We start from the raw sequence: 26,491 nt of genomic DNA, 5'->3' as shown, positions 1-26,491 counted from the left end.
ATTTCCAACAATTTGGGGACACATTGCTAAACATTTTAACCAATCTTGCCTGGGGCAGATGCCATCTATAGAACATTTTTTTGTTGCCTTTCTCCACGGCAGGTGTAGAAACACAGCAATTTAGACGAAGAGGGATATTTGTGCTTTACAAAATACTATGCATTTACCTGCATGAAATCCTTGATCACAATAAGCCTGTTATTTGATTCAGAAAAAGCTGGGCCAACATGATGCATTTATTTATGGGCTGATTTGGATAAACCTGGCATGACCAAGCCACTCTGAGTCTCTGATTATCCGCTTTCTTCTTATTCTAGGTACACAAAACTGGGCTACGCTGGAAATACTGAACCACAATTTATTATCCCATCATGTAAGTAGAGGGTGTTTTTAGAATACGTGCTGATCAGTGGAGAGAGACAAGCATTTGGTTTCTCTACTGTCTCTAATGAGTTTTCTTTGGGGATTGAGGGTGGGATGTGTGGGCCCCTTCTTCTGTGAAGTAGTATTTACTACATTAGTGTCCTTGGCTAGTATGGAGCTGGAGAGACAAAGGTCTCCTTGCCAAGACGGGCCCTCATTAAGCCACTTTCCGGTTGCTATGGCAAATCCTCCTTCCTTCCTATCTCTATTATTTGTGCTGCCACAGATCTGCCTTGACGAGCAAGTGACTTCCTTCTTTACCTGACACCATGGATACAATTTGAAAGATTTTTCACTTGGGGTACTCTTGGCAGCTTCGTAATTGAAGATGCCATCTGGCTGTGGAACTAAACACCTCTCTAATGGCAAATATTTAACTGTTCCCCAAAGCGAGTGCACCAATTTGCTTTCGAACTCTTTCATTTAGGCATTGCAATAAGAGAATCGGCCAAAGTAGGTGACCAGGCGCAGAGGAGACTGGCCCAAGGTGTGGATGATCTAGACTTTTTCATTGGAGACGAAGCTCTCGTCAAACCCACCTATGCTACAAAGGTAAAGTTGGAGCAAATAATGGGAGTGTCCGGTACAAAGAATCGGGACCCTCCATTGAGTTTTGGTTCAGAAGATTTGTTGCTCAAAACTGTACGCAAGAATCTCATCTGTGAAAGTTCAGTACTAAATTGGCACCAGCTAAGAGTCCACAGAATTCAAGAAGGGTTGGATTTAGACTGTGGGAATGCAATGACTCTAAGATAACAACTTGGGTTAACTCCACCACCACCCACTCCACTCCAGCTCTGCCTGCTCTTCTCATATATTGAACTTTCAAAGGATTGGATCAGCAGCCAGTTCTTTGCATTTCAGACATCCGCAGAAAGGATTCAAATAAATCAAGATGGCGGACGTGCCCGAGTGACTGAAGCCCTGCTGCTTTTTGCGGGAAGTCCTCGACTTATGACTAGTCACCGACCATGTTTCTCTAAAAAGATGACCCAGCTTGAAAAGAAGCCCTATCACGTTTTTGAGCGCATGTGATCAAATTAAGCCCCATCTATAAAATTAGCCCTAATTAAGACCCTGCCCACCCCTAAGAGAAGGGGGTCGGGCGAGGCACATAAGTAAAAAATAAGCTAGGGTAGGCATGGGATGTGTGTGGAGCTGCCCTATCTACCAGGCCTCACATACCCTGACACCTCCCTCGCCTTCTTCTGCGGCCGCTTGCCGCCACTTGCACGCATCGCCCTGGCCTCTGTTTCGCCTTCAGATGCCTTCTGGCATCTGTTATCTGCAGCTGATAACAGAGATCCGGATCGGTCTGGAGCTCTATTATTGGCTGCGGAAGGCTTTTCGGAAGGCATCTGAAGGTGAAACGGAGGCCGGGATGATGTGTGCGAGTGGTGGCTAGCGGCTGCAGAAGAAGTGGGCCAGCAGCGGACTCCTGCTGGGCGGGTCTGTCAGTGCTACCGCCGCCAGGTGAGTCAATAATTAGAACCCTCCAAAAAGAAGGCCTGTCCAGTTTTTCGGCGGTCAAAAGAAAATAAGGCCCTGGCTTCTTTTTGGAGAAACATGGTAGTGACCATTTGACAGGCCTGAAAAAGGGTAGTGACAACCTAGATTTGAAGTGCCAATGTACTTTCCTTTCTAGGATTATGTAACTGCATTTTTGGATGCTAAGCGGCCTGTCTACACTTATGGCTGATTGAAGAGTTACATGGTCACATGACCGCAATTTATGACTCTGGAATTTATGCTGGAAACTGGTGTTTATTTCTGGTTTCCAGTTAAAAAAACAATCATAGCAAACAATGGGTACCCTTAACGACTGCAGTGTTTACTTTACAACCTCTGTTGCTCTCTTAATGACCGCTGTAAAAAAGATAGTAAAATTGGGTGTGGTCATGTGATGACCTGCTTGACGACTCAGACTTACGACTGAAATCACAGGCTTAATTATAGTTGTAAGGTAATAGTAAGAACTACCTGTACATGCACGCAAGGGATCCTAATCATATTGAAGTGCCCTCTGTGCTGATGGTTTTGGCTCTCCTCTGCAGATGTTCCTTTTACCCCTAAAGTCTTCGGCACATTCTGGCATTTCTTTCTCTTAATCTTTCTGCGCCACAGGACCCTTTCAGACTGCTGAAAGCAATAGCAATCGTACTTAGACTTATATTTCGCTTTATAGTACTTTACAATCCTCTCTTAAGCGGTTTACAGAGTCAGCCTATGGCTCCCAACAATCTGGGTCCTCCTTTTACTCACCTCTGAAGGATGGAAGGCTGAGTCAACCTTGAGCCTGGTGGGATTTGAACTGCCAAATTGTAGGCAGCCGATAGTCAGCAGAAATGGCCTGCAGTACAGCACTCTAACCACTGTGCCACCGAGGCTCTTGGTGAAAGCTACGTATTGCTTCCCCAAAAAGTGTATTTCAAGGCCTGCCGTAAAATATATAGATTGAATTACAGAGGAAAGCGTTGACGCGCAAATAAAGTTATCCAAATATTAAAAGAATAATTCAAATAATCTTAGAACAATTAGCTGAACTCTTGTCTTGTTTATAGAATAGAATAGAATAGAATTTTTTATTGGCCAAGTGTGATTGGACACACAAGGAATTTGTCTTGGTGCATATGCTCTCAGTGTGCATAAAAGAAAAGATACGTTCATCAAGGTACAACATTTACAACACAATTGATGGTCAATATATCAATATAAATCATAAGGATTGCCAGCAACAAAGTTACAGTCATACAGTCATAAGTGGAAGGAGATTGGTGATGGGAACGATGAGAAGATTAATAATAGTGCAGATTTAGTAAATAGTTTGACAGTGTTGAGGGAATTATTTGTTTAGCAGAGTGATGGCCTTCGGGAAAAAACTGTTCTTGTGTCTAGTTGTTCTGGTGTGCAGTGCTCTATAGCGTCGTTTTGAGGGTAGGAGTTGAAACAGTTTATGTCCTGAATGTGAGGGATCTGTAAATATTTTCACGGCCGCCTTCTTCATTTGTGCAGTATACAGGTCTTCAATGGAAGGCAGGTTGGTAGCAATTATTTTTTCTTCAGTTCTAATTATCTTCTGAAGTCTGTGTCTTTCTTGTTGGGTTGCAGAACTGAACCATCATTATTATCATTATTTTAGGTAGTAAAACCTCAGTATTCAGGTTAAATTGTTGTGTTGGCACTTTGCAATAAATAAGTGGTCTTTCGATTGCAGTTTGGGCCTCGGTCTCTAAAATGTTTGCCGTCACTGCCACAGGCTGTCAATTGACTTTGTAATCTAGTTTCGTGTTGGATGAAAAGTTAGAGGGTGGTGAAAATAAAGTTATAATTTATTTTCCATTTGAATTCATGGACTGCTAAGCCTAGTCTTTAGGGAGTTGTAATCCCAACCAATCTTTTAAGTTCACTTCACATTAAGAATTATTACATCTTTTTGATCCTGATTCCCCGAACTTTCCTTTCCTTCGTTCTCCTCTTCCAAAGGCTAATGTAAGCCTTTCTACTTTGCTGCTGCGTTTTTGTATCTATGCTGACTCTCAGTCATCCAGGTTGTGTTTGTCTCAAAGATGCTTTTTCAAAACGCAACTGGACTCGTTTTTTTTCTTGAGGAAGCCATTTTGCTTTTTCAGTTCTGACAGAACTGGAGAACTGAACAAGCTTCTTGAGTGAGAAGCGAAACTTTTTCCTCAAGGAAAAAAACAAATCCCAGTTGCCTTTTAAAAATCATCCTCGAAATAGTGCATTTTCCTACCCCTTGCTTTCTCTAAAGCTTATAATAAAGATAACATTTATTTATTATTATTATTGGAAGATCCAGCCCAAGAGATCTTTGAGAAAACCAAAGGCCATTTGTAGAAGTAAAAACAGATTTGGCAGAGAATTGAGTTAGAAATTTACATTTACAAGACAACGGCATTGAAAAAAATGACTAATGACCTTTTTTTTTGATGCTTATGCTGTTGGAGCAGCATCCTGGTCATGTGATCAAAATTCGAGCGCTTAGCAACTGGCATTTATTTATGATGGTTGCACTGTTCCAGGGTCATGTGACCACCATCTATAACCTTCCCGGATGACTTCTGATAAGCAAAGCCAATGAGAGAAGCAGGATTCGTTTAATGACCACATGATTCATTAACAACCAGTGATTCACTCAACTTTGGCTAAAATACCATAAAATAGGCAAAACTCATTTACCAGCTGCCTTGCTTAACAATGAAAAATTTGGGCTCAGTTCTGGTCATAAGTTGAGGACTACCTGTATCGTTTGTTACAAATTCATTGGAAGAAGGAAGCTAGTAAGATGTAAAAGGGAGTGATGCACAGAAACTGACCTTCGGTTCCTTGAGCTTTGCTATGGAAGAAATTTGGAGGACATTCTTTCTAGAAAAGCAAAAAATATTACGCCTTGGTCCAACGCCATCATATTCTATCCTCATTCAGTTCCAAGGCAGAGACTGGAAGGAAGATGATTTCCAAAGAACCAAGAACAACACATGGACTTGCTTCTGATAATTCTTAATTGTTGCTTGCCTATAGACAGAATCTTGCCAGACTACAGCAATCATCTGCCATCACTATAAATATATTCTAGGAATTGTTAGGGTGGTCCTCTGTCCAAAGTCTGGAGTTCAGTCCCGATGGGGCTCAAGGTTGAATCACCCTTCTATCCTTACAAGGTTGGTAAAATAAGGATCCGGATTGTTGGGGGCAACATGCAAATAATGCTTCTACATTGTAATCCACTGAGAGAGTTGTGAAGTGCCATGGAGTGGTATATAAGTCTACATGGTATGCTGTCTTCCTGCTGACAGATATTTCAAGCTCCCCTATCTCTTTTCTCTGTCGGAAAGCCCTTCCTTCCTGAGACTCTAGATTACATTCCACCATAGCTGGTCCTTCTTGTCTGAAGCACTGGACCTGTCATCTTAAACCTTGCTCAGCTTTAACTGGGATGTCTATGTCCAAGTGAACCCATTCTTTTAAAGCTCCATTAAACTCCTGATGTCTGTGTAGCCCAGGGGTCGGCAACCTTAAACACTCAATGAGCCTCAAAGATCATAACCGGAAGCCCCCTTTTCAATTCTGGAGCCAACCGTAAGTCCGGTTCCCCCACCATAGAGACTCCTCCTAGCAAAGCATCCTTTTTCCTCTACCTGTCCTAATGGAAAGCCCTATCAATTGTGGAGCTGACCGGAAAACCCGCCCCTTGCCATAGAGTCTTTTCCTGGTGCAACGTGTTCCCCCCCCCCCCCAGACCAGAAGCTTCTTTCAAAATTGTGCTGCCGACCGGTGACGGGGAGCTGCAGCAGAGGGATGAAAGAGCCACATGCGGCTCCAGAGCCACAGGTTGCCGACCACGGGTGTAGCCCTAGGAAGGTAAATGAACCTCTGGTTTTCAGGGCCATATCTCTCTCTTATCGAAGTCAGAGATGCAAGTCTCACCAAATTATGTTGTGCAAGGTGCTGATTGAATGGGATGATAGAACAGACCTTTGTTTCTTCAAGGTAAAGGTGACACTTTCGTTCATGGAATGATGCTGTGGTTCCTTTCTCCTTCACTTCAGTGGCCTATCCGGCATGGCATGGTGGAAGACTGGGATCTGATGGAAAGGTTCATGGAACACATTATTTTTAAGTATCTCCGAGCAGAACCGGAAGATCACTATTTTTTAATGGTAAGACCAACAGCAAATGGTACCATATATCACGTTTTAAGTATTATTGGTAATACATTTTGACATTAGTAATATAAGTACACACCCAGACACACACACACGCTTAAAAGAAAAAAAGTGATTTGAAAAAGCCCACATCCCAAGTGGTTGGAACTTGGAGCAGGATTTATTTGACATATAGATGCGCGACATCTATTTTATTTTATCCAAAGGATGCACACACAGCGTGTCCCTTTTAAAAAATATTATCCTAAGAATCTCTATAAATAACACGTTTATTAGAGTCTGGAGAGCCAAAGTGAGAGAATAAATAGGGCGGAATATTATGTTAACCAGTAAAGAAAACAAGGCAACAGTAAATATTCAACACCAGTTTAATTGTTGCCAATGTATTGAAGATAATTCAGCCGTCAGCTCTCTAGCTGTATTCTTGATTTGATAGTCCCTGTCAAAACTTTAGCTGTCAGAAGAGAGAATTTCAATAAACATAAATGCTATCTACCACCCTTGAAAAAATATATATGATTGGCATCTTTTTTATTTAACTCTGTCTTTTGAAAATAGACTGAGCCGCCACTGAACACACCTGAAAACCGAGAATATCTTGCAGAGATCATGTTTGAATCATTTAACATACCAGGACTTTATATTGCTGTGCAGGTAAAATCAATTCAGTTCTTCCTGGAATGCTGCTTTTGGCACTGGAAACAGAGGCTTCTCTGGATTTAGTTCTCTCCACACACACCCTCCCAGAGTATATTCTGGAAGAGAAGTTGATATGATAAAGTAGGGTGTCTAAAAGATGAAGATGACAGTTGCAACACCTGTTAAAAAAAAGAACAAGAGTTTGGATCATGCAAGCTGCAGGTCCCATCTTGACTTTTTTAAACCCTCCCAGCAAATGTCTTTGTGATTGATGTAGTGAAAGTATTTTAATTTGGCTAATATAGAAATGTTGAGAGTTATTGCTGAAGATCTAATCATATATAAATAGAGGAAATGGCGTCATTCTTACAAAGTCGATTTGTTTGGAACAGGGGTCTCCAACCTCGGCCACTTTAAGACTTGTGGACTTCAACTCCCAGAATTCCTCAGCCAGAAAAGCTGGCTGGGGAACTCTGGGAGTTGAAGTCCACAAGTCTTAAAGTGGCCAAGGTTGAAGACCTCTGGTTTGGAAGGAAGGAAGGAAGGAAGGCTTTTGCTGTGATCTCACTGTATTTCATCTCTGTCACAAAGATTATTTTATTCAACTATTTTCCAAATTTCTCCATTTCGTATCATTGCATAATTTTAGCCTTCAAGACAGCCCTGTTCCTTTCCTGTCCAGACACTGCTCTGGGAACTGAACACAATCTCATGATTATATTGGTTTGTAGACTAACTAGCATGGGGACCAGAGAGAACAACTGTAGAAGTGGAAAGCGTTATTCTAGGGCAGTGTTTCTCAACCTTAGCAAGACCTGTGGATTTCAACATTCAGAATTCTGGGAATCGAAATCCACAGCTCTTAAAGTTGGTCTAGACCAGGGGTCTGCAAACTTGGCTCTTTTAAGACTTGGGGACTTCAACTCCCAGAGTTCCTCAGCCAGAAGCAACTCTGGGAGTTGAAGTCTGCAAATCTTAAAAGAGCCGAGTTTGCAGACCCCTGGTCTAGAACAGCGATGGCAAACCTTTTCTGCACCAAGTGCCCAAATCAGAATGTGTGTGAATGCGCGTGCAGGTGGGCACTAAAGCACCGGAAACCTGAAAACCAGCTGGCTGGCGCACGCATGCCTGTTTTTTTTGCCATTTTTGGGGGCGTTTTCAGGTCGTTTTTCAGGCCATTTTCAGGCTGGTTTTTGGGCTGGTTTCTGGGCTGGTTTTTGGACCAAAAACGGACTGAAAACAGCCCAGAAAAACAGCCTGAAAACAGTCCAGAAAATAGCCTGTTTTTTGGGCATTTTTTGGACTGCTTTCAGGCCATTTTCCAGAGCTCTAGTACCTGTGAACACCAGCTGGCTGGCGCGCCAGAAACTAGAAGAGCAGCTGGTGATGGCACATGTGCCCAAAGAGGGTGCCATAGGTTCGCCATCACACGTCTAGGAAATGTTAGTTTAGGACAGGGGTCTGCAAACTTGGCTCTTTTAAGACTTGTGGACTTCAACCCCCCAGAGTTCCTCAGCCAGCAAAGGAACTCTGGGGTTGAAAATCCACAAATCTTAAAGTGGCCAAGGTTGAAGACCTCTGGTTTGGAAGGAAGGAAGGAAGGAAGGCTTTTGCTGTGATCTCACTGTATTTCATCTCTGTCACAAAGATTATTTTATTCAACTATTTTCCAAATTTCTCCATTTCGTATCATTGCATAATTTTAGCCTTCAAGACAGCCCTGTTCCTTTCCTGTCCAGACACTGCTCTGGGAACTGAACACAATCTCATGATTATATTGGTTTGTAGACTAACTAGCATGGGGACCAGAGAGAACAACTGTAGAAGTGGAAAGCGTTATTCTAGGGCAGTGTTTCTCAACCTTAGCAAGACCTGTGGATTTCAACATTCAGAATTCTGGGAATCGAAATCCACAGCTCTTAAAGTTGGTCTAGACCAGGGGTCTGCAAACTTGGCTCTTTTAAGACTTGGGGACTTCAACTCCCAGAGTTCCTCAGCCAGAAGCAACTCTGGGAGTTGAAGTCTGCAAATCTTAAAAGAGCCGAGTTTGCAGACCCCTGGTCTAGAACAGCGATGGCAAACCTTTTCTGCACCAAGTGCCCAAATCAGAATGTGTGTGAATGCGCGTGCAGGTGGGCACTAAAGCACCGGAAACCTGAAAACCAGCTGGCTGGCGCACGCATGCCTGTTTTTTTTGCCATTTTTGGGGGCGTTTTCAGGTCGTTTTTCAGGCCATTTTCAGGCTGGTTTTTGGGCTGGTTTCTGGGCTGGTTTTTGGACCAAAAACGGACTGAAAACAGCCCAGAAAAACAGCCTGAAAACAGTCCAGAAAATAGCCTGTTTTTTGGGCATTTTTTGGACTGCTTTCAGGCCATTTTCCAGAGCTCTAGTACCTGTGAACACCAGCTGGCTGGCGCGCCAGAAACTAGAAGAGCAGCTGGTGATGGCACATGTGCCCAAAGAGGGTGCCATAGGTTCGCCATCACACGTCTAGGAAATGTTAGTTTAGGACAGGGGTCTGCAAACTTGGCTCTTTTAAGACTTGTGGACTTCAACCCCCCAGAGTTCCTCAGCCAGCAAAGGAACTCTGGGGGTTGAAGTCCACAAGTCTTAAAAGAGCCAAGTTTGCAGACCCCTGGTTTAGGAAGACCATTCTGCCCTATGGGTACAGAAGATGTAGAACGTGCTTTTATTTTTAATGTCGTTTTATTAAAATGTCTTTTCTTTTGTTTTGTTTTTTAAGAGGAAAAATGATACTTAGTCTTATTTTTTTATTTTTTTTATTTTACGTATAGAGTCTGACTTGGGCTAGGAATTTACCAACTATTTGGGAAATTGGTGAGAAATTCTGTATGACTGTTTTACTTTTTTCAAATTAACTTTCACAGGCTGTGCTAGCCTTAGCTGCATCCTGGACTTCACGACAGGTTGGGAACCGTACCTTAACTGGCACAGTGGTTGACAGTGGCGATGGAGTGACCCATGTCATTCCAGTGGTAAGTACGATATACAGGAAACCCTTGACTTACGATCATTCATATAATGATGGCTCAAAATTACAAATGGCCTTGATTGATTGTACTGTTCTCTCATTTACAACTATGCAAAACTTCGATAGTCACATGATGGCTTATGGCAGGGGTCTGCAAACTTGGCTCTTTTAAGACTTGTGGACTTAAAAGCAAAGCTGGCTGAGGAACTCTGGGAGTTGAAGTCCACAAGTCTTAAAAGAGCCACGTTTGCAGACCCCTGGCTTATGGGATTCCAATTTGGGTACTTGGCAACCAGCTGTCATTTATGAGATCTTGGATCTTGGAGTCCTAGTGGACAACCATTTAGATATGAGCCAGCAGTGTGCAGCAGCTGCCAAAAAAGCCAACACAGTTCTGGGCTGCATAAACAGAGGGATAGAATCAAGATCACGAGAAGTGTTAATACTACTTTATAATGCCTTGGTAAGGCCACACTTGGAATACTACATTCAGTTTTGGTCACCACGATGTAAAATAAATATTGAGACTCTAGAAAGAATGCAGAGAAGAGCAACAAAGATGATTAGGGGACTGGAGGCTAAAACATATGAAGAATGGTTGCAGGAATTCGGTATGTCTAGTTTAATAAAAAGGACTAGGGGAGACATGATAGCAGTGTTCCAATATCTCAGGGGTTGCCACAAAGAAGAGGGAGTCAAACTATTCTTCAAAGCACCTGAGGGTAGAACAAGAAGCAATGGGTGGAAATTAATCAAGGAGAGAAGCAACTTAGAACTAAGGAGTAATTTCCTGACAGTTAGAACAATTAATAAGTGGAACAACTTACCTGCAGAAGTTGTAAATGCTCTAACACTGGAAATTTTTAAGATGATGTTAGATAACCATTTGTCTGAAATGGTGTAGGGTTTCCTGCCTCGGCAGGGGGTTGGACTAGAAGGCCTCCAAGGTCCCTTCCAACTCTGTTATTATGTTATGTTATGTTATGAGTGATTACAGTGTCGTACTACAGTCACACAATCACACTTTGCAATCTGTTATGCTGTTTCTTGAAAAAAAAAAGCCCATTGGGAAACTTGGATTCGGTTAACCTGATTTGCTTAACAAGTGCAGTGATGTACTTAATGTTTGCTGCAAAAATTGTCATAAATTTGGGTCCAAGTTGACTTAAGACTGCAGTGACTTAACGACGGAAATTCCAGTCTCTTGTGGCCATAAGTTAAGGGGGCACCTGTATTTCTTTGGTGTTGTTTTGGGGTACTGCTGATTACACCAGAAAGTAAGTTTTAGATCTAAAGAGGTGAAGTGAATACCGTATATACTCGAATATAAGCCGATCCGAGTATAAGCCGAGGTCCCCAATTTTACCCCAAAAACTGGGGTAAACTGGGGACTCGAGTATAAGCCGAGGGTGGGAAATGAGGCACCTACCGGTTGAAACCCTCCTCCCTCAGCTGAGAAGGCTGGCGGCTCCCCGCCCGCCCTCTCACTGCACCGGCAGGGCTTCCGTCCGGTAAAATGTGAAAAAAAGAAAAAAAAAAACTCGAGTATAAGCCGTATATACTCGAGTATAAGCCGAGGGGCTTAAAAAAAAAAAAACAACTCGAGTATAAGCCGTATAGACCCGAGTATAAGCCGAGGGGACGTTTTTCAGCACAAAAAATGTGCTGAAAAACTCGGCTTATACTCGAGTATATACGGTAAATGTATTAAGGTAGAGCAATTGCTTTGGAAGATGTACTTGGGAAGACATAGGAATGTGAACACAACACTTGTCTGTGGCTCTTTAAAGCAAACACATCTGCTTCCAGAAGCTTCTGGATCGTATCTGAAACCATAGAATTTATGATCTGGCCACTCTCCACCAGGGGGGTTTGCAGGAGTATCAAAAAATTGCATGGTTGTGTGCCATCTTGACTTTTTTTTTTTTGACACAAACACACTCTCCTGCAGACAGCCCTGCGTCAACATTTTCTCTTCAAAATAGGAAACAGACATTTACAACAAGATCAAATATCTTCAGCTTTATAATACTAACGAATGTGAATTTATTACTGCTCTTCAGGGGGATGCTTTGTAACAGACAGCAGTCGATATGTAAAACCAAGTTATTCAAGGAACTATTTTGCATATGTACTAAAAAATGATTGAGACTCCCTTCTCAAACAGTTATGCGAGTTTGGCAAATGATGCGTCTTTTTTAGCCATTTCTTGCTAAGCAAGACATATGTTAAGTGGACTTGGCCCCATTTTACAATCTTTGTCGCCACACTTATTAAGCGAATCGCTGCGGTTTTTATGTCAGTAACATGGTTGTTAAGTGAACCTGACTTCTCCATTAACTTTGCTTTTCGAAAGGTCACAAAAGGGGATCCCATGATCCTGGGATACTGCGACCATCATAAATAGGAGTCAGTTGCCAAGCATCCTAATTTTGGTCGTGTGACCATGGGGATGCTGCAACGGTCGTAAGTGTGAAAAACAGGCACAAATGACTTTTTCAGTGCTGTTGTAACTTTGAATGGTCAATAAACAAACTGTTGTAAGTGGAGGGCTATTTGTACTTCTCTTTAATTTGCCCAGCCTGGAAGGTTTTGCTTGCTTTTTTGTTGTTGTTGTTGTTAGTTGCGAAGTCGTGTCCGACCCATTGCGACCCCATGGACAACGTTCGTCCAGGCCTTCCTGTCCTCTACCATCCTCTGGAGCAGGGGTCTCCAATCTTGGTCCCTTTAAGACTTAAGCAAAGCTGGCTGAGGAACTCTGGGAGTTGAAGTCCACAAGTCTTAAAGGAACCAAAGTTGGAGACCCCTGCTCTGGAGTTCATTTAAGCTCATGCCTACTGCTTCAATGACTCCATCCAGCCACCTCGTTCTCTGTCGTCCCCTTCTTCTTTTGCCCTCAATCGTTCCCAGCATTAGGCTCTTCTCCAGTGAGTCCTTCCTTCTCATTAGGTGGCATACAGACAAAAAGTTTATTTTTCAGCATTAGTCAGATATCCAAAACCTATTTCAGAGTTTTGTACCTATTCAGGAATTAGATCAATATTTCTTTAAAAGGTGACTTCCATAATATAAATTTAATAAATATTTTTTTTTAGTTGGAAGCCATCTTTGAAATGCCATTCGGTTTTTTTTAACTGCTTTCATTCTTTCTTTTTTACTGTCCATGGGGTTTTCATGGCAAAGATACTGGAGTGGGTTGCCATTTCCTTCTCCAGTGGATCACGTTTTGTCCGAACTCTCTGCTATGACCTGTCCGTCTTGGGTGTCCCTGCACGGCATAGCTCATAGCTTCATTGAGCTCTGCAAGCCCCTTCACCACGACAAGGCAGTAATCTATGAAAGGGACTGCAAGGCGAACAAACCAGTCAGTCCTAGAGGAGATCAACCCTGACTGCTCTTTAGAAGGCCAGATCCTGAAGATGAAACTGAAATACTTTGGCCACCTAATGAGAAGGAAGGACTCACTGGAGAAGAGCCTAATGCTGGGAAAGATTGAGGGCAAAAGAAGAAGGGGACGACAGAGAACGAGGTGGCTGGATGGAGTCACTGAAGCAGTAGGCATGAGTTTAAATGGACTCCAGAGGATGGTAGAGGACAGGAAGGCCTGGAAGAACATTGTCCATGGGGTCGCGATGGGTCGGACACGACTTTGCAACTAACAACAACAAATTCTTTTTTTTAATTTTTTTTTTTAAAGGTTCATAGTTTTGTAGAATAGAATAGAATAGAATTTTTTATTGGCCAAGTGTGATTGGACACACAAGGAATTTGTCTTGGTGCATATGCTCTCAGTGTACATAAAAGAAAAGATACATTCATCAAGGTACAACATTTACAACACAATTGATGATCAATATATCAATATAAATCATAAGGATTGCCAGCAACAAGTTATAGTCATACAGTCATAAGTGGAAAGAGATTGGCGATGGGAACTATGAAACGATTGATAGTAGTGCAGATTCAGTAAATAGTCTGACAGTGTTGAGGGAATTTTTTGTTTAGCAGAGTGATGGCCTTCGGGAAAAAACTGTTCTTGTGTCTAGTTGTTCTGGTGTGCAGTGCTCTATAGCGTCGTTTTGAGGGTAGGAGTTGAAACAGTTTATGTCCAGGATGCGAGGGATCTGCAAATATTTTCAGGGCCCTCTTCTTGATTCGTGCAGTATACAGGTCCTCAATGGAAGGCAAGTTGGTAGCAATTATTTTTTCTGCAGTTCTAATTAATCTCTGAAGTCTGTGTTTTTCTTGTTGGGTTGCAGAACCGAACCAGACAGTTATAGAGGTGCAAATGACAGACTCAATAATTCCTCTGTAGAATTGGATCAGCAGCTCCTTGGGCAGCTTGAGCTTACTGAGTTGGCGCAGAAAGAACATTGAATATGTACCTTTCACATATCCATTGAATATGTACATATTCAATATGAACATATCATTGAATATGTACCTTTCACATATCCAGAATCAGCCTCTCCTTAAAATTATTTTTTTTAAAAATGCAGTAACATTTGAGAGCAAAATAATAAGGCTACTGAATTAGGGATCCCCAGATTAATTCCATTTTTTTAGGGGAAAAAAATGAACCTACAGAGTACTTCAAATGCTGACAGACATTTAAAAAGGCCTCTGTGGCTCTAAAACTTTTGAATGAATTGGTCAATTTTTCTTGGGAAAACAGTTTATTTATTTATTTATTTATTAAACAAATTTATATAGCCCTCAACTCACACATTGTGATTGTGGGTGGCATACAGCAATAAAAATCCACAGTTAAAAATTTAATACCCTTCTTCATTTAGAGGTGTCAGCAACAGATTCAGATAAAATACTTGATCGGCTTTGAAAGGGCCCCCAAAGCCCACTGACAAAACTATGCTTTTAAGGGCTTGCATCAAAACAATAAGGTGGGGCCCAATCGTACCTCTCGGGGAATGATGTTCCAAAAGAAGGGAGCCACCACAGAGAAGGCCCTTTTTCTAGGTCCCACCCAGTGGTAGTATTCAGCTGGTTCTATCCGGTTCAGACGATCTGGTAGCAGCGACTGTGGGAGCCTCTGCCCACCCACTCGGACAACATCCTGTCCCATCCTGCACATGTGCAGAGGTGTCGCGTGCGAGCACTCACATTTGCGAACCAGTAGCGAAGGTAAGTCAATACCACCCCTGGTCCCACCAGATGTACTTCCTTGATAGATGGGATCTTGATATAGATGCCCTGTTTTCCTTCTCTGATGGGCCAGGTGGATGTAATTGAACTGTGTGGCAAAGACTTAATCTTGGGTGCCTAACACCTCCACACACACCCCGCTCCAATATGGTGGATTATGGACCAAGTTGGAAATGGAGAATGTAATGAGCAGTATTTCAAGGTCTTTGCCCAAGGGATAGAGGATTTTGTATGCTGTCATCCATATCTCACAAAAAATAACTCCAGAGATTATTTTGACTGCAGTAGTTTTCATTTGCTTTTCGGATTGCAGAATTGGGTGGTGTAGTATGTCTTTGGCATTGCTATTTGAAAGAGAGAGGGCAAAAGTCCCCACATGGTCTTCAAAACCAAAGGGTATTCATAGGGTAGGATAAAAAATGTCAAGATTGCAGCTGCAACAGTATAATGGACTGTTGTCATAGGCTTCACACACTGAAGTCACTCCTGTCACAATCCATTGGACACATAAAAAATTGATAAGTCTGATGTTATAATGAACCTGTCTAGAGCAGGAGTCTCCAACCTTGGCAACTTGAAGCCTGGAGGACTTTAGCTCCCAGAATTCCCCAGCCAGCTTTGCTGGCTGGGGGATTCTGGGAGTTGAAGTCCTCCAGGCTTAAAGTTGCCAAGGTTGGAAACCCCTGCTCTAGGGGGTTCTATTATGATCTGATCCAAAGTTTCAGTGGCCACTCCTCCAGTCACATGTGCCTCGGGTGCTGAGCAAAATGGCCATATTTATGGCTGTTTGCAGTGTCCCTTGCTCATGTGACCCTCTTTTATGATAGTTTAGCCAAAAATTGGAAGTTACTCACCTGTGTTTCGACCCACACATTCCAACTCTTGTTTTTCGGCAAAGCCATTCCATAGCTAACATTGAGTTCCCTTAATGGCCATGCTGTTCATTTAATGGCCGTCATGTTTGCTTAACAACTGCTGCAAAAAAGGTTGTAAAATCGGGTTGGTCACATGGGTATTCCTCAACATATGACCTTAACGGGTAGGTTCCCTTATGGTCATATATTGAGGATTAAGTAGGTTTTTTTAGACCCAGTGTAGGTTGATTATGTCATAAGTTCAGTTATTGTGTTTCCACAGCTGGCTCATTTTGCATGGGAGGGGGATATGCTTTGAAAAGCTAAAAGCTGAAACTCTGTTAAATAATACAGATAGTTCTTGACTTATGACCGTTCATTTAGTGACCATTTGAAGCTATAAGAGTGTTGAAAAAAGTGACTTACAACCAGAGCTCGTCCTTACAACATAGCATCCTCATGATCAATTGATCAAAATTTGGGCGCTTGGCAGTGGGCCTGTATTTTTGATGGTTGCCGTGTCCTGAGGTCACATGATCACCATTTGCAACTTTCCCAGCTAGCTCCCAACAAGCAAAGTGAACGGGGCAAGCTAGATTCACTTAACAGCTGCATGGTTCACTTAACAACCATGGCAAAAAATGTCAGAAAATGAGGTACAACTGACTTAACAACAACAAGGAAATTGTTAGTCAATGCTTGCTTAGCAGCGGAAATCCTGGCCCCAACTGTGCCTGTAAGTCAAGGACTACCATAATTGATTGAAAAGCAGAATGCACTCAGCCCCAAAATCTGAACTGGTTACTTTTGGAGGTCTAAAGCTAAGTAACTTTCCCCCCCTTCGGAAGGCAGAAGGTTACGTGATTGGTAGCTGCATTAAACACATCCCCATTGCTGGAAGAGACATCACGTATTTTATTCAGCAACTCCTAAGGGAAAGAGAGATGGGAATTCCTCCGGAGCAATCTCTGGAAACAGCAAAAGCCATAAAGGTAAATATTTTCTATTTCACTAAATTCTCTAGAAATGTTGAACCAATCGTGGGGGAAATCAGTAAAATGTAAAGGGTGCTCCCCATGGTTTCTGGATATCCCATTCATTTTAAGAAGATGCTACAAAGGAATTCTAAAATGTTCTATCACAGAATACCGTATTTTTCGGAGTATAATATGCACCTTAGTTATTTGGGGAGGAAAATAAGAAAAAAGCTGATTGGCAGGTGGATTGGTCTCCCGGAATACCCTCAGTCAGCTGTTCCCAGAGGTGAATTTTAGCAACAGGTTCCTTGGTTGTGAGCTCTGTGCCTTGCTTTTTTTTTTTTTGCTTTTTTTTCTGCCTCTGAAAGCCTCCAAAACAGCTTCAGAAAAAAAGCCTCTGAAACTCTGTTTGGGAGCTTTTTTTCTGAAGCTCTATTTGGAGGCTTCTTTTCTGAAGCTCTATTTTGGGGCTTTTTTTCTGAAGCTTCGTTTCTGATGCTTTTTTCAGCCTCTGAAGCCTCCGTTTGAGATGCTAGGTGGGGCTACATTCAGAGTATAAGACACACCCAGATTTTCACCCTCTTTTGTGGGGTGGGGGGAAGGTGTGTCTTATACTCCGAAAAATACGGTACCTTAATCCCAGAATAGGTTGCTCCAGCCTCAAAACGGACTGGTTTTTTTTTTACAGGAAGTGCTCCAATACTTAGTTACAACACTTCCAAAATCCTTGGAGTAGCCTGTTTAGGAACTGGGATCTTTTGTGAAGGCCGCCTTTGAAGACAAGGAAGTGCTTAGTGCACGGGTGTCAAACTCCAGAGATGGTATTCAGCCGGTTTGGACCGGTTCAGGCGAACCGGTAGCGGAAATTTTGAGTAGTTTGGAGAACCGGCAAATGTCACCTCTAGCTAGCCCCGCCCTCCTGCCCCCGCTGTTCCCTGTCCTGTATCTACTTGTTTTTGTAGCTCAGTTGATTCGTGCGGCAGAGCGGATTGCCGCGCCTCAGCTGGGGTAAACAACAGCTCAGCTCACCAGCGCTGACACTGAGGGCGGTGTTTGAGTGCTGCACACGCCTGCAAAGCGCTTTCTCATAGAACCTGTAGGAAAAGATCTGGAATCCCACCACTGTCAAACTTGATCGTGTCACGTGACGTCACGTGACGTATCACAACGTTTTTTGCCTTTGCAGAGCAGGGGTGGGCATGGCCTGTGTGTGATAAATCAGGCTCACGAGCTAACACTAAGCCAGGTTTGGCATTCCTGGCTTAGTGTTTTTAGTAATTAAGGCTAGAAACCTAGAGACTCTGAGTCCTAGTCCTGGCCTAGGCATGAAAGCTGGTTGGGTATCTTTTTGCCAATCAACATAAGACTATGAGTTCTCGTCCTGCCTTAGCCATGAAAAGCTGACTGAGTGACTTTGGGCCGGTCAGTCTCTCTCAGCCCAACCCACCTCACAGGGTTGTTGTGGGGAATATAAGAGGAGGAAGGGATATTGGGTATCTTTGCCACCTTGAATTATTTATAAAAATGGTAAAGGTGGGATATAAATAATAATAATAATAATAATAATAAAACATTTTAAATGGTTGGACTTCAACTCCCATTCATTCCCAGAAATGAATGTAACTCTCAGCCTTACTAGGTGGACTTAATCTGGAAAATCAACTATACAGGGAATAAAATTACTTTTATTGAGATTGGATATAATATCAGAATCTTGCAAGTCTGACTGAACTGTAAGCCCTCCCTATAATTCAATGATTGAGGGAGGAAGGAATTTGCCTGATCAGTTTCCGAATGTTATGTGGGTGTTCTGGACTTAAAGAGTGCTTTATTTCTTCTTTTGCCTGTTCAGTAGATCCTGCATGACACAATAGCCATGTGATTTTAGGAAAAGAACAACAGCAATTTGAAGGGACTGCCTTGAAATGCAAAATATTGCCCAACCCTATTAAGTCAACATTGCTCACCAGTTTCTTTTCTTTCTTTCTTTTTGCTCATGGCTTTCAGATCCTGATAATAAACATTTTTTTCTCAACATTGTACAATGTGGGATCTTCAGATGAGTTCCTGTAGGAGCTCTAATGCAGAATCACTTCTAAAGAAGTTACATTTTTAATCTCACCTTCTTTCACCCAATAAAACAAACATTTTCCTTCTTTATTGTATTATTTACAGGAAAGGTACTGTTATATTTGTCCTGACATAGTAAAAGAATTTGCAAAATACGATGTTGATCCCCACAAATGGATTAAGCAATACACAGGAATCAATGCCATCAATAGAAACACATTTACGATAGACGTTGGTTATGAAAGATTCCTTGGGCCAGAGGTCTTCTTTCATCCAGAGGTAAGAGACAAGATTGCTGTACCACAGTAGTAATAGTAGTAGTAGTAGTTGCAAGGGTGGTAGTAAGAAAGCAGGAAAGCAGGCAGGCAGGAAAAAAAGGCAATTGTACTCATGGGGGTAAGGCACCATCTTGTGGCCCAATTATTTTCTAATAGTGTTAGAAAATGCATACCTTCCTTTTGATATAGGTTAGTCATTCTTACCTTTAATAACTTTAAGACGTGTGGACTTCAACTCCCAGAATTGAAGGGAAGCTGGCTGGGGAATTCTGGGAGTTGAAGTCCACACATCTTAAAGTTATTAAAGGTAAGAATGACTAACCTATATCAAAAGGAAGGTATGCATACTGGGAGTTTCCAGTAAACAGCTGTTATTAACAATCCTACTTCATTAAGAAATGAAAAAGAGATAATTAATAGAATAATTATTAATGAAGTTTTGGAGAAACTGAGAGAATTATGTTAAATATGAAATTGAAATTGAAATACTAAGTAAGAGAAAACTTAAGATTTTATGTTGATCCCCTTTGTTTTTATTGGGTATTGGGTTATGAAATAATAATTGTTTTAATGAAATTAAACTATTGCTATATTTGGAATGAAGGAGGGTAGGGTAAAAAGGGGGGTTGAAATATGGGGACTAGACTTGGTTTAAAATACTGATCTCAGAATGGGAGGATGGAACAGATTTTTTGATAGATATGTGCAAACAATAATAAATTTTTAAGAGGGAAAAGGAAATATATTGAATGTAATACAATGAGGGGATGAAATTTGAGTTATGTTTAAGGATGTACCTGACTGATATCCTGGTAAAAAAATGATTTTTTTATTTCTTTAAAAAAAAATAAAAAACTTTTTACAAAAAGAAAAAAGAAATGAAAAATCCGGGACAAACCCTGAAGAATGGAATGGAATGGAATGGAATGGAATAGAATAGAATAGAATAGAATAGAATAGAATAGAATAGAATAGAATAGAATAGAATAATGGAATGAAGAATAGAACAAAACAGAACAGAGCAGAATAGAATAGAATAGAATAATGGAAAGAAGAATAGAATAGAATAGAATAGAATAGAATAGAATAGAATAGAATAGAATAGAATACTGAAAAATAGAATAGAATAGAATAGAATAGAATACTGAAAAATAGAATAGAATAGAATAATAGAATAGAATAATGGAATGAAGAATAGAATAGAATTAGAATAGAATAAGAATAGAATAGAATAGAATAGAATAACAGAGTTGGAAGGGATTTTAGAAGTCTTCTAGTCCAACCCTCTGCTTAGGCAGGAAACCCTACACCACTTCACACAAATGGTTATCTAATCTCTTCTTAAAAACTTCCAGTGTTGGAGCATTCACAACTTCTGCAGGCAAGTTGTCCCACAGATTAATTGTTCTCACTGTCAGATATTTTCTTCTTAGTTCTAAGTTGCTTCTCTCCTTGTTTAGTTTCCATCCATTGCTTCTTGTTCTACCCTCAGGTGTTTTGGAGAATAATTTGACTCCCTGTTCTTTGTGGCAAACCCTGAGATATCGGAACACTGCTATCATGTCACCCCTAGTCCTTCTTTTCATAAGACTAGACATATCCAGTTCCAGCAACCATTCTTTATAAGTTTTATCCTCAAATCCCTTAATCATCTTTTTTGCACCCAATGTTCAAGTCTGTCAAGATCCTTCTGTATCTTGAGCCTATCTTCTGGAGTGTTGGCTATTCCTGCTAGCTTGGTGTCATCTGCAAATTTGATGAGTTCCCCATCCTTGTCCAAATCATTGATGAATATGTTGATAGATTAATAGATGAAGTAGATAGAATGCTAGGATAGCAAACATAAATTGAAATGTCCAAGAAACCCAGAGTGATTGGTTACCCTGTCTGTGAGAAACTCTTTTTAAGAAGAGATTGGACAACCATCTTTCTAAAATGGTATAGGGTTTCCTGCTTGAGCAGAAGGTTGGACTTAGAAGATTTCCAAGGTCTTCTTCCAACTCGATTATTCTGTTTCTTCTCCAAGGTCCCTTCCAACTTGATTATTCTGTTAAATTTAAAATTTAAGAGCTGCTATTGACGAACTCAGCTGGCTTTGTTTTTCAGGAGCTCTGATGAGGTAAGTCTTTATGAATCAGATCAGAAAGTGGATGAACTTGTCAGTTTTCTAACCCAGCAGAGAAAGGGAGAAATAAATTATGCTTCCCTGTCCATGATGTGGAATCTCGAGAAGGTTTCCCCCACAGCTTTTGACAGTTCCTTGTTGTTATTGTTGGTTGTATGTCACCTCCTTCCCTTGCTCGCCTACAACAGATCTTTTCATATCCCAAGGAAGGATTTAAGTACAGATTTATAACCAAAATTGGGACTGGAATATATCTGCCACTATGTGAAGTGGTTGTTAAACGACTTGCACCTGATTTTACAACCTTTTTGCCATGGTTCTTAAATGAATCACATGGTTATAAAGCGAATCCGCTTCCCCCATTGACATTCCTTGTCAGAAGCTCCCTGGCAAGGTCACAAATGGCAATCATATGACATCGGGAAGCTGCAGCCATTGTACATACATACCCATTGCCAAGAGCCAAAATTCTGAACACATGACTATGAGACGGTCGTAATTGCAAGGACCAGTCATAAGTTACTTTTTTCATCTGTGGCATAACTTCAAACGGTCATTAAACCAATGGCTGTAATTTGAAAATTACCTGTATACTTCTTACAGCTGTTATAACTTCAGCTGTTTAAATTTATAACATAAATTATAATTAAGTGTCATAATCCCAGGACCTCCTATATCTACATTAATTGATTATCTGCCTCTTCTGTTTATTTTTAGTTTGCCAATCCAGATTTTGTGGACTCTATTTCGAATGTGGTGGATGAAGTTATACAGAACTGTCCCATTGATGTTCGGCGTCCTTTGTATAAGGTACAGAGAGAGAGAGACATAATTATTAAATGACATTCAATTCAGGTGAAATTTGAAGTCTCACACCTTGTGTGTCTTCCTGCTGGTTTGATCAGTAGCTTGTAGATAGAGGGATAAACAAAAATAGAGAATAGAATAGAATAGAATAGAATAGAATAGAATAGAATAGAATAGAATAGAATAGAATAGAATAGAATCTTTACTGACCAAGTGTGATTGGACACACAACGAATTTGTCTTGGTGCATATGCTCTCAGTGTACTTAAAAGACAAGATACATTCGTCAAGAATCAAAGGGTACAACAATGATAGTCAGCGGGTACAAATAAGCAATCAAATCATATTAGGAAACAGTCAGTATAAATCATAAGGATACAAGCAACAAGGTTACAATCATACAGTCATAAGTGGGAAGAGATGGGTGATAGGAATGATGAGAAGATGAATAGTAATGCAGATTTAGTTACTAGTTTGACAATGTTGAGGGAATTATTTGTATAGCAGAGTGATGGCATTCGGGAAGAAACTGTTCTTCTGTCTAGTTGTTCTGGTGTGCAGTGCTCTATAGCATCGTTATGAGGGTAGGATTGAAACAGTTTAAATCCAGGATGTGAGGGGTCTGTAAATATTTTCACAGCCCTCTTTTTGACTTGTGCAAGATCAAGATTGATCTTGAAGACATACTTTTGGTAAAACTGCTTTTATTTTCAGTGTTATTCCAACACTGAACATTTCTGAACATTAATAGTTGTCCAGCTATTGATTCAGCTTTTCTCATGCCTTTACAGTTCATCAGTCCTTGGAAATGTAGATAAAAATCACACATTTACTTTTTATTTGTTTATTATATTTATTAAATTTGGAGCCTATCCATCTCACTGGCAGGGTAATTTTACCTTGATGGTTCCTGTTCTGTCTCCAAGGGGCACAGATGACCCACAAAATGCTGCAGGTGATCATTGGTATAGGTAAAAATAAAATGAAATGTCATAGAAGTATTTAAGTGGCTCTAGTTGCTGGAGATCAACTATCACCACAGACTAACAATAGCCTCCTAATTCTGAGAATCTTATGAGATTTATTGATTTCATGACATTTCATCTATTAAAAAATAACTTTTAATAATTAAATCCATGCATATGTTTTTAAAGCATAGCATAGCATAGCATAGCATAGTTAGCATAGAATTACTTTATTTGGTCTAGTTTGATTAGACACCAAGAATTTGTCTTACAGATTTGTATTTAAAAAACCCTTTTTAGAAATAAACATATTTAAAATGGCAATGTAATTTAGCAGGAAAAGATTCATTTAAATTCCCTTGCCTGCTATCTCTACGCATTCTTGGCTTGTACCCTATGACTATCATTAAGCGTTGTAAGTGTCGTACGTTGATGAAGGTATCTTTTCTTTTATGTACACTGAGAGCGTATGCACCAAGATAAATTCCTTGTGTGTCCAATCACACTTGGTCAATAAAGAATTCTATTCTATTCTATTCTATTCTATTCTATTCTATTCTATTCTATTCTATTCTATTCTATTCTATTCTATTCTATTCTATTTATTAGCTATCCTTGCACCCTTAAGCTACTTGCTGTGATTAAACATTAGTTGGCATGTTCACACAAGTAAGGAGGTACATATTTCATTCTGGTTGTGCCTAGATGGGTGCTGCCAATCAAAAACTATGACAGCCCTAGAATTACAAGGAAGTGCATTGAAGGCCTTCCTAAAATATTTTTTTATGTTAAATGAGGATAATTAGTTCCATTGTGGATCATTTTACACTTACTTATATTGAAATGTGTTTATCTTTTGCTTGATCACTTACATCCCAACAGGTTAACATTCTCTATTTTCATCTCTCTCTCCTAAAGACATACAATAACTGTATTTTTAAACTTTATTAGCTTCATTTTTTTCCCTTTTAAATGGGCTGCTGAACCATTAGGATCAGCTGAGAACTTTTTAATTTGACACATGATATTAATTATCAAGTCCATTTATGAAGAGATAGTAGTTCTGCCTGTCTTGTGTGTGTTCCTTGTCTTCATTCTTTTCTTCTAATGGCTCAAATATTCTATTTGCATCATCAGTGGCATGTACAAAAGCTATCCGGGATAGAGATAGTCTTGAAGAAGGCAATCTATGACTACTATTGGAATATCTACTTAGCCCAGGTAGATAGAGTGAGAGGGTGAGGAAAACACTCAAGATTGCCCTGTCTTGATTCTCTTTAGTATAAAGAGGAGAAAAAAATCCTAGGCAGGTTTAACAGATCAACAGATAACAGATTAACAAAATTGGAAAGGACCTTGTAGGTCATCTAGTCCAACCCCTCGCCCAAGCAGGAGACCCTACACCATTTCTGACAAATGGCAGTCTAATCTCTTCTTGAAAGTCTCAAGTGTTGAAACTCCCACAAAACTTTAAGGTTCTAGTATTATGTCCCGTATCGATAGAGTTCTGATATGTTTTTTTGTGATGTCTCTTTGCTGACCTGGGAAGAGAAAATCTTTTCTAACGGAATGCATGGATTATCTTGGGGAAAAGGGGGAGGAGATGCTGCCCAAGAAACAAAGCTATAATTTTCAAAGGCCTTTATGGCATGGGTTCAGGGTATCTGAGGAATTTACTTCAGTAGTATTAATTGCACAACTCATTCCAGTGGAAAGGGCCTATTGTGGATCTCGTTGGTCACAGAATTTCGGCTGGCGAGGTGCAAGAGAAGAGCCTTTTCTGTTTTGGCTCCCAGTTAAGCGTAACATAATAAGGTTTAAAATGATATCGATACAATATATAAATTCCAGATAATAGTGGAAAACATTACTTCCAGATAATAAGAAAAAAGATATAATGAAAGCTCTTAAAAAAAGGCTACAATCTAGTTCTAAGCATTCAGTTCTTAAAAGTTTTAAAAATATTGTTGTTTATAATAAAAACCCAAACTCTGCCTGCCTATCTTAATTTAAATTTAATTTCCAAAATGGAAAAATCCCCAAATAGTTATTTCTTATCTTCTAGCCCCCTCGTGTGGTTATAAAAAAAAACACATAAAGTTCATAAAAAGAAGAAAGTTTAAAAGTTTGACCAGATAATTGCAGATGAAAAAAGCTGTTTATATTAGGAATATAACCTTGTTGCAGGGAAATAAATAAAAATGAGATAAATGAAATCACAATAAAAATAAATTGTTCTTAGATTAGTAAAATCATTATCTGTAAAATTGTAAAATTACATTAGGTAGCTAATGAAAAACAATCAAAGTGGTAGATTATTGAGTGAAATAATCCTTAACTAAAGAGAGTTCAGCTCTGCTGATTCTCATTCATCACTATCTGCCGAAAATCCATAGATGGCATTTGGAGCAGACTAAATCACTCCAAAGACTTTATAGTGTTACCAATAGAAGAGAATATTTGTAGTTCAGGTTTGAACTTTGGCGTCCTTGGTGCTCTTTGAATTTGGTTGTTTTCTTTCAGATGTTTCATTTTAAGTCTAAGTCTATTGTTATTACTCAATCTACTAACCTCATCAGTGCTCGTGAGTGTGGGATTTGCTCCTGTACTTGCATTGATTATGTTACCTAGTTAGGCAATGAAACTGCAAGAAAACAACCAAGCTCAGAGAACACCAAAGATCTTGTTTATAATGATCTGGGATCATCCTCTTTGGATAGTCCCCAGTTTTTCTGTTGGGTATCTTAACATTTAATTATCATCAAGAATGAAATGGGGAAACTATAAACAATTTGTCTACTGAAGAAGACCCCTTGTTGATTTCATGAATGAAGCAATACTGTTTCACGGTAGAAGTTGTCTTAAAACACCTTTATAGGAGGAATTCTAAATGAAAGTTCTCTTTTAAATTGATACTGCTTTCTAGCCATAACATATGTGTGGATTAATTAGTTCTGTTCTACATTCACAATACAAGCATTTCTAGGTAACATTTACACCTCCTTTATTACCCTTTTGTTCAGTGATGGGATTCAGCCAGTTCGGGCCAGCTCGGCTCCCAGGTAAGTGCAGGGAGACCTACTAGGCCCAAAACGGGGTGTGGAGAGTGTGGTGTTGCTCCCAGGAGGCTGCAGGAAACCGAGTGCTGCCTGTCACAGCCCCTACCATGGCCATGCCCACCCAGCCAGTCATTAGAGCAGAGAACCGGTTGTTCAATTATTTGAATCCCACTACTGCTTTTGTTATTAACTGCTGAGCAAACTTTTCTCCATGAATAATGGATGGATCAACTAAAAGTTCCACTTAGTCTTCTGACCTTCAGTTTTATAATATTTTATTATTGAAATCATTTTTTCCCTGGGTGCTACAGTTCAATAAGAGCACAAAAGTGCCTACCGTTCCTGTCCTATTGTTCCCTTTCATTATATCAAATTCGTATAGTTGTTTTTTTTATTTTTTTATTTGAATTTATATCCCGCCCTTCTCCGAAGACTCAGGGCGGCTTACAATATGT

At 40.3% G+C, this 26,491-nt stretch overlaps 1 protein-coding gene across 8 annotated transcripts in view; it reads left to right on the top strand.

Moving 5' to 3' along the window:
* The window catches only part of ACTR3B (actin related protein 3B), a 50,583-nt gene that overhangs the window by 14,649 nt on the left and 9,443 nt on the right, over window positions 1–26,491 (top strand). For 3 of the 8 annotated variants that reach the window (XM_058182046.1, XM_058182054.1, XM_058182048.1), the window contains 7 exons: window positions 318–373; window positions 5,991–6,101; window positions 6,666–6,761; window positions 9,635–9,742; window positions 16,604–16,747; window positions 18,908–19,081; window positions 21,923–22,015. In XM_058182046.1, the coding sequence (XP_058038029.1) occupies window positions 6,009–6,101; window positions 6,666–6,761; window positions 9,635–9,742; window positions 16,604–16,747; window positions 18,908–19,081; window positions 21,923–22,015 (708 nt within the window). In that variant the 5' untranslated portion in view covers window positions 318–373; window positions 5,991–6,008. Of the gene's footprint in view, window positions 1–317; window positions 374–850; window positions 976–5,931; window positions 6,102–6,665; window positions 6,762–9,634; window positions 9,743–16,603; window positions 16,748–18,907; window positions 19,082–21,922; window positions 22,016–26,491 lie in introns of all 8 variants that reach the window. The other 5 variants (XM_058182049.1, XM_058182050.1, XM_058182051.1 and 2 more) reach the window with 3 other exon arrangements.

Source organism: Ahaetulla prasina, chromosome 4 (genome assembly GCF_028640845.1).
Source record: "Ahaetulla prasina isolate Xishuangbanna chromosome 4, ASM2864084v1, whole genome shotgun sequence".
Classification (NCBI taxonomy): Eukaryota; Metazoa; Chordata; class Lepidosauria; order Squamata; family Colubridae; genus Ahaetulla; species Ahaetulla prasina.
Note: the sequence above shows the minus strand (reverse complement) of the source record. Positions and strands in the feature narration are given on the sequence as shown.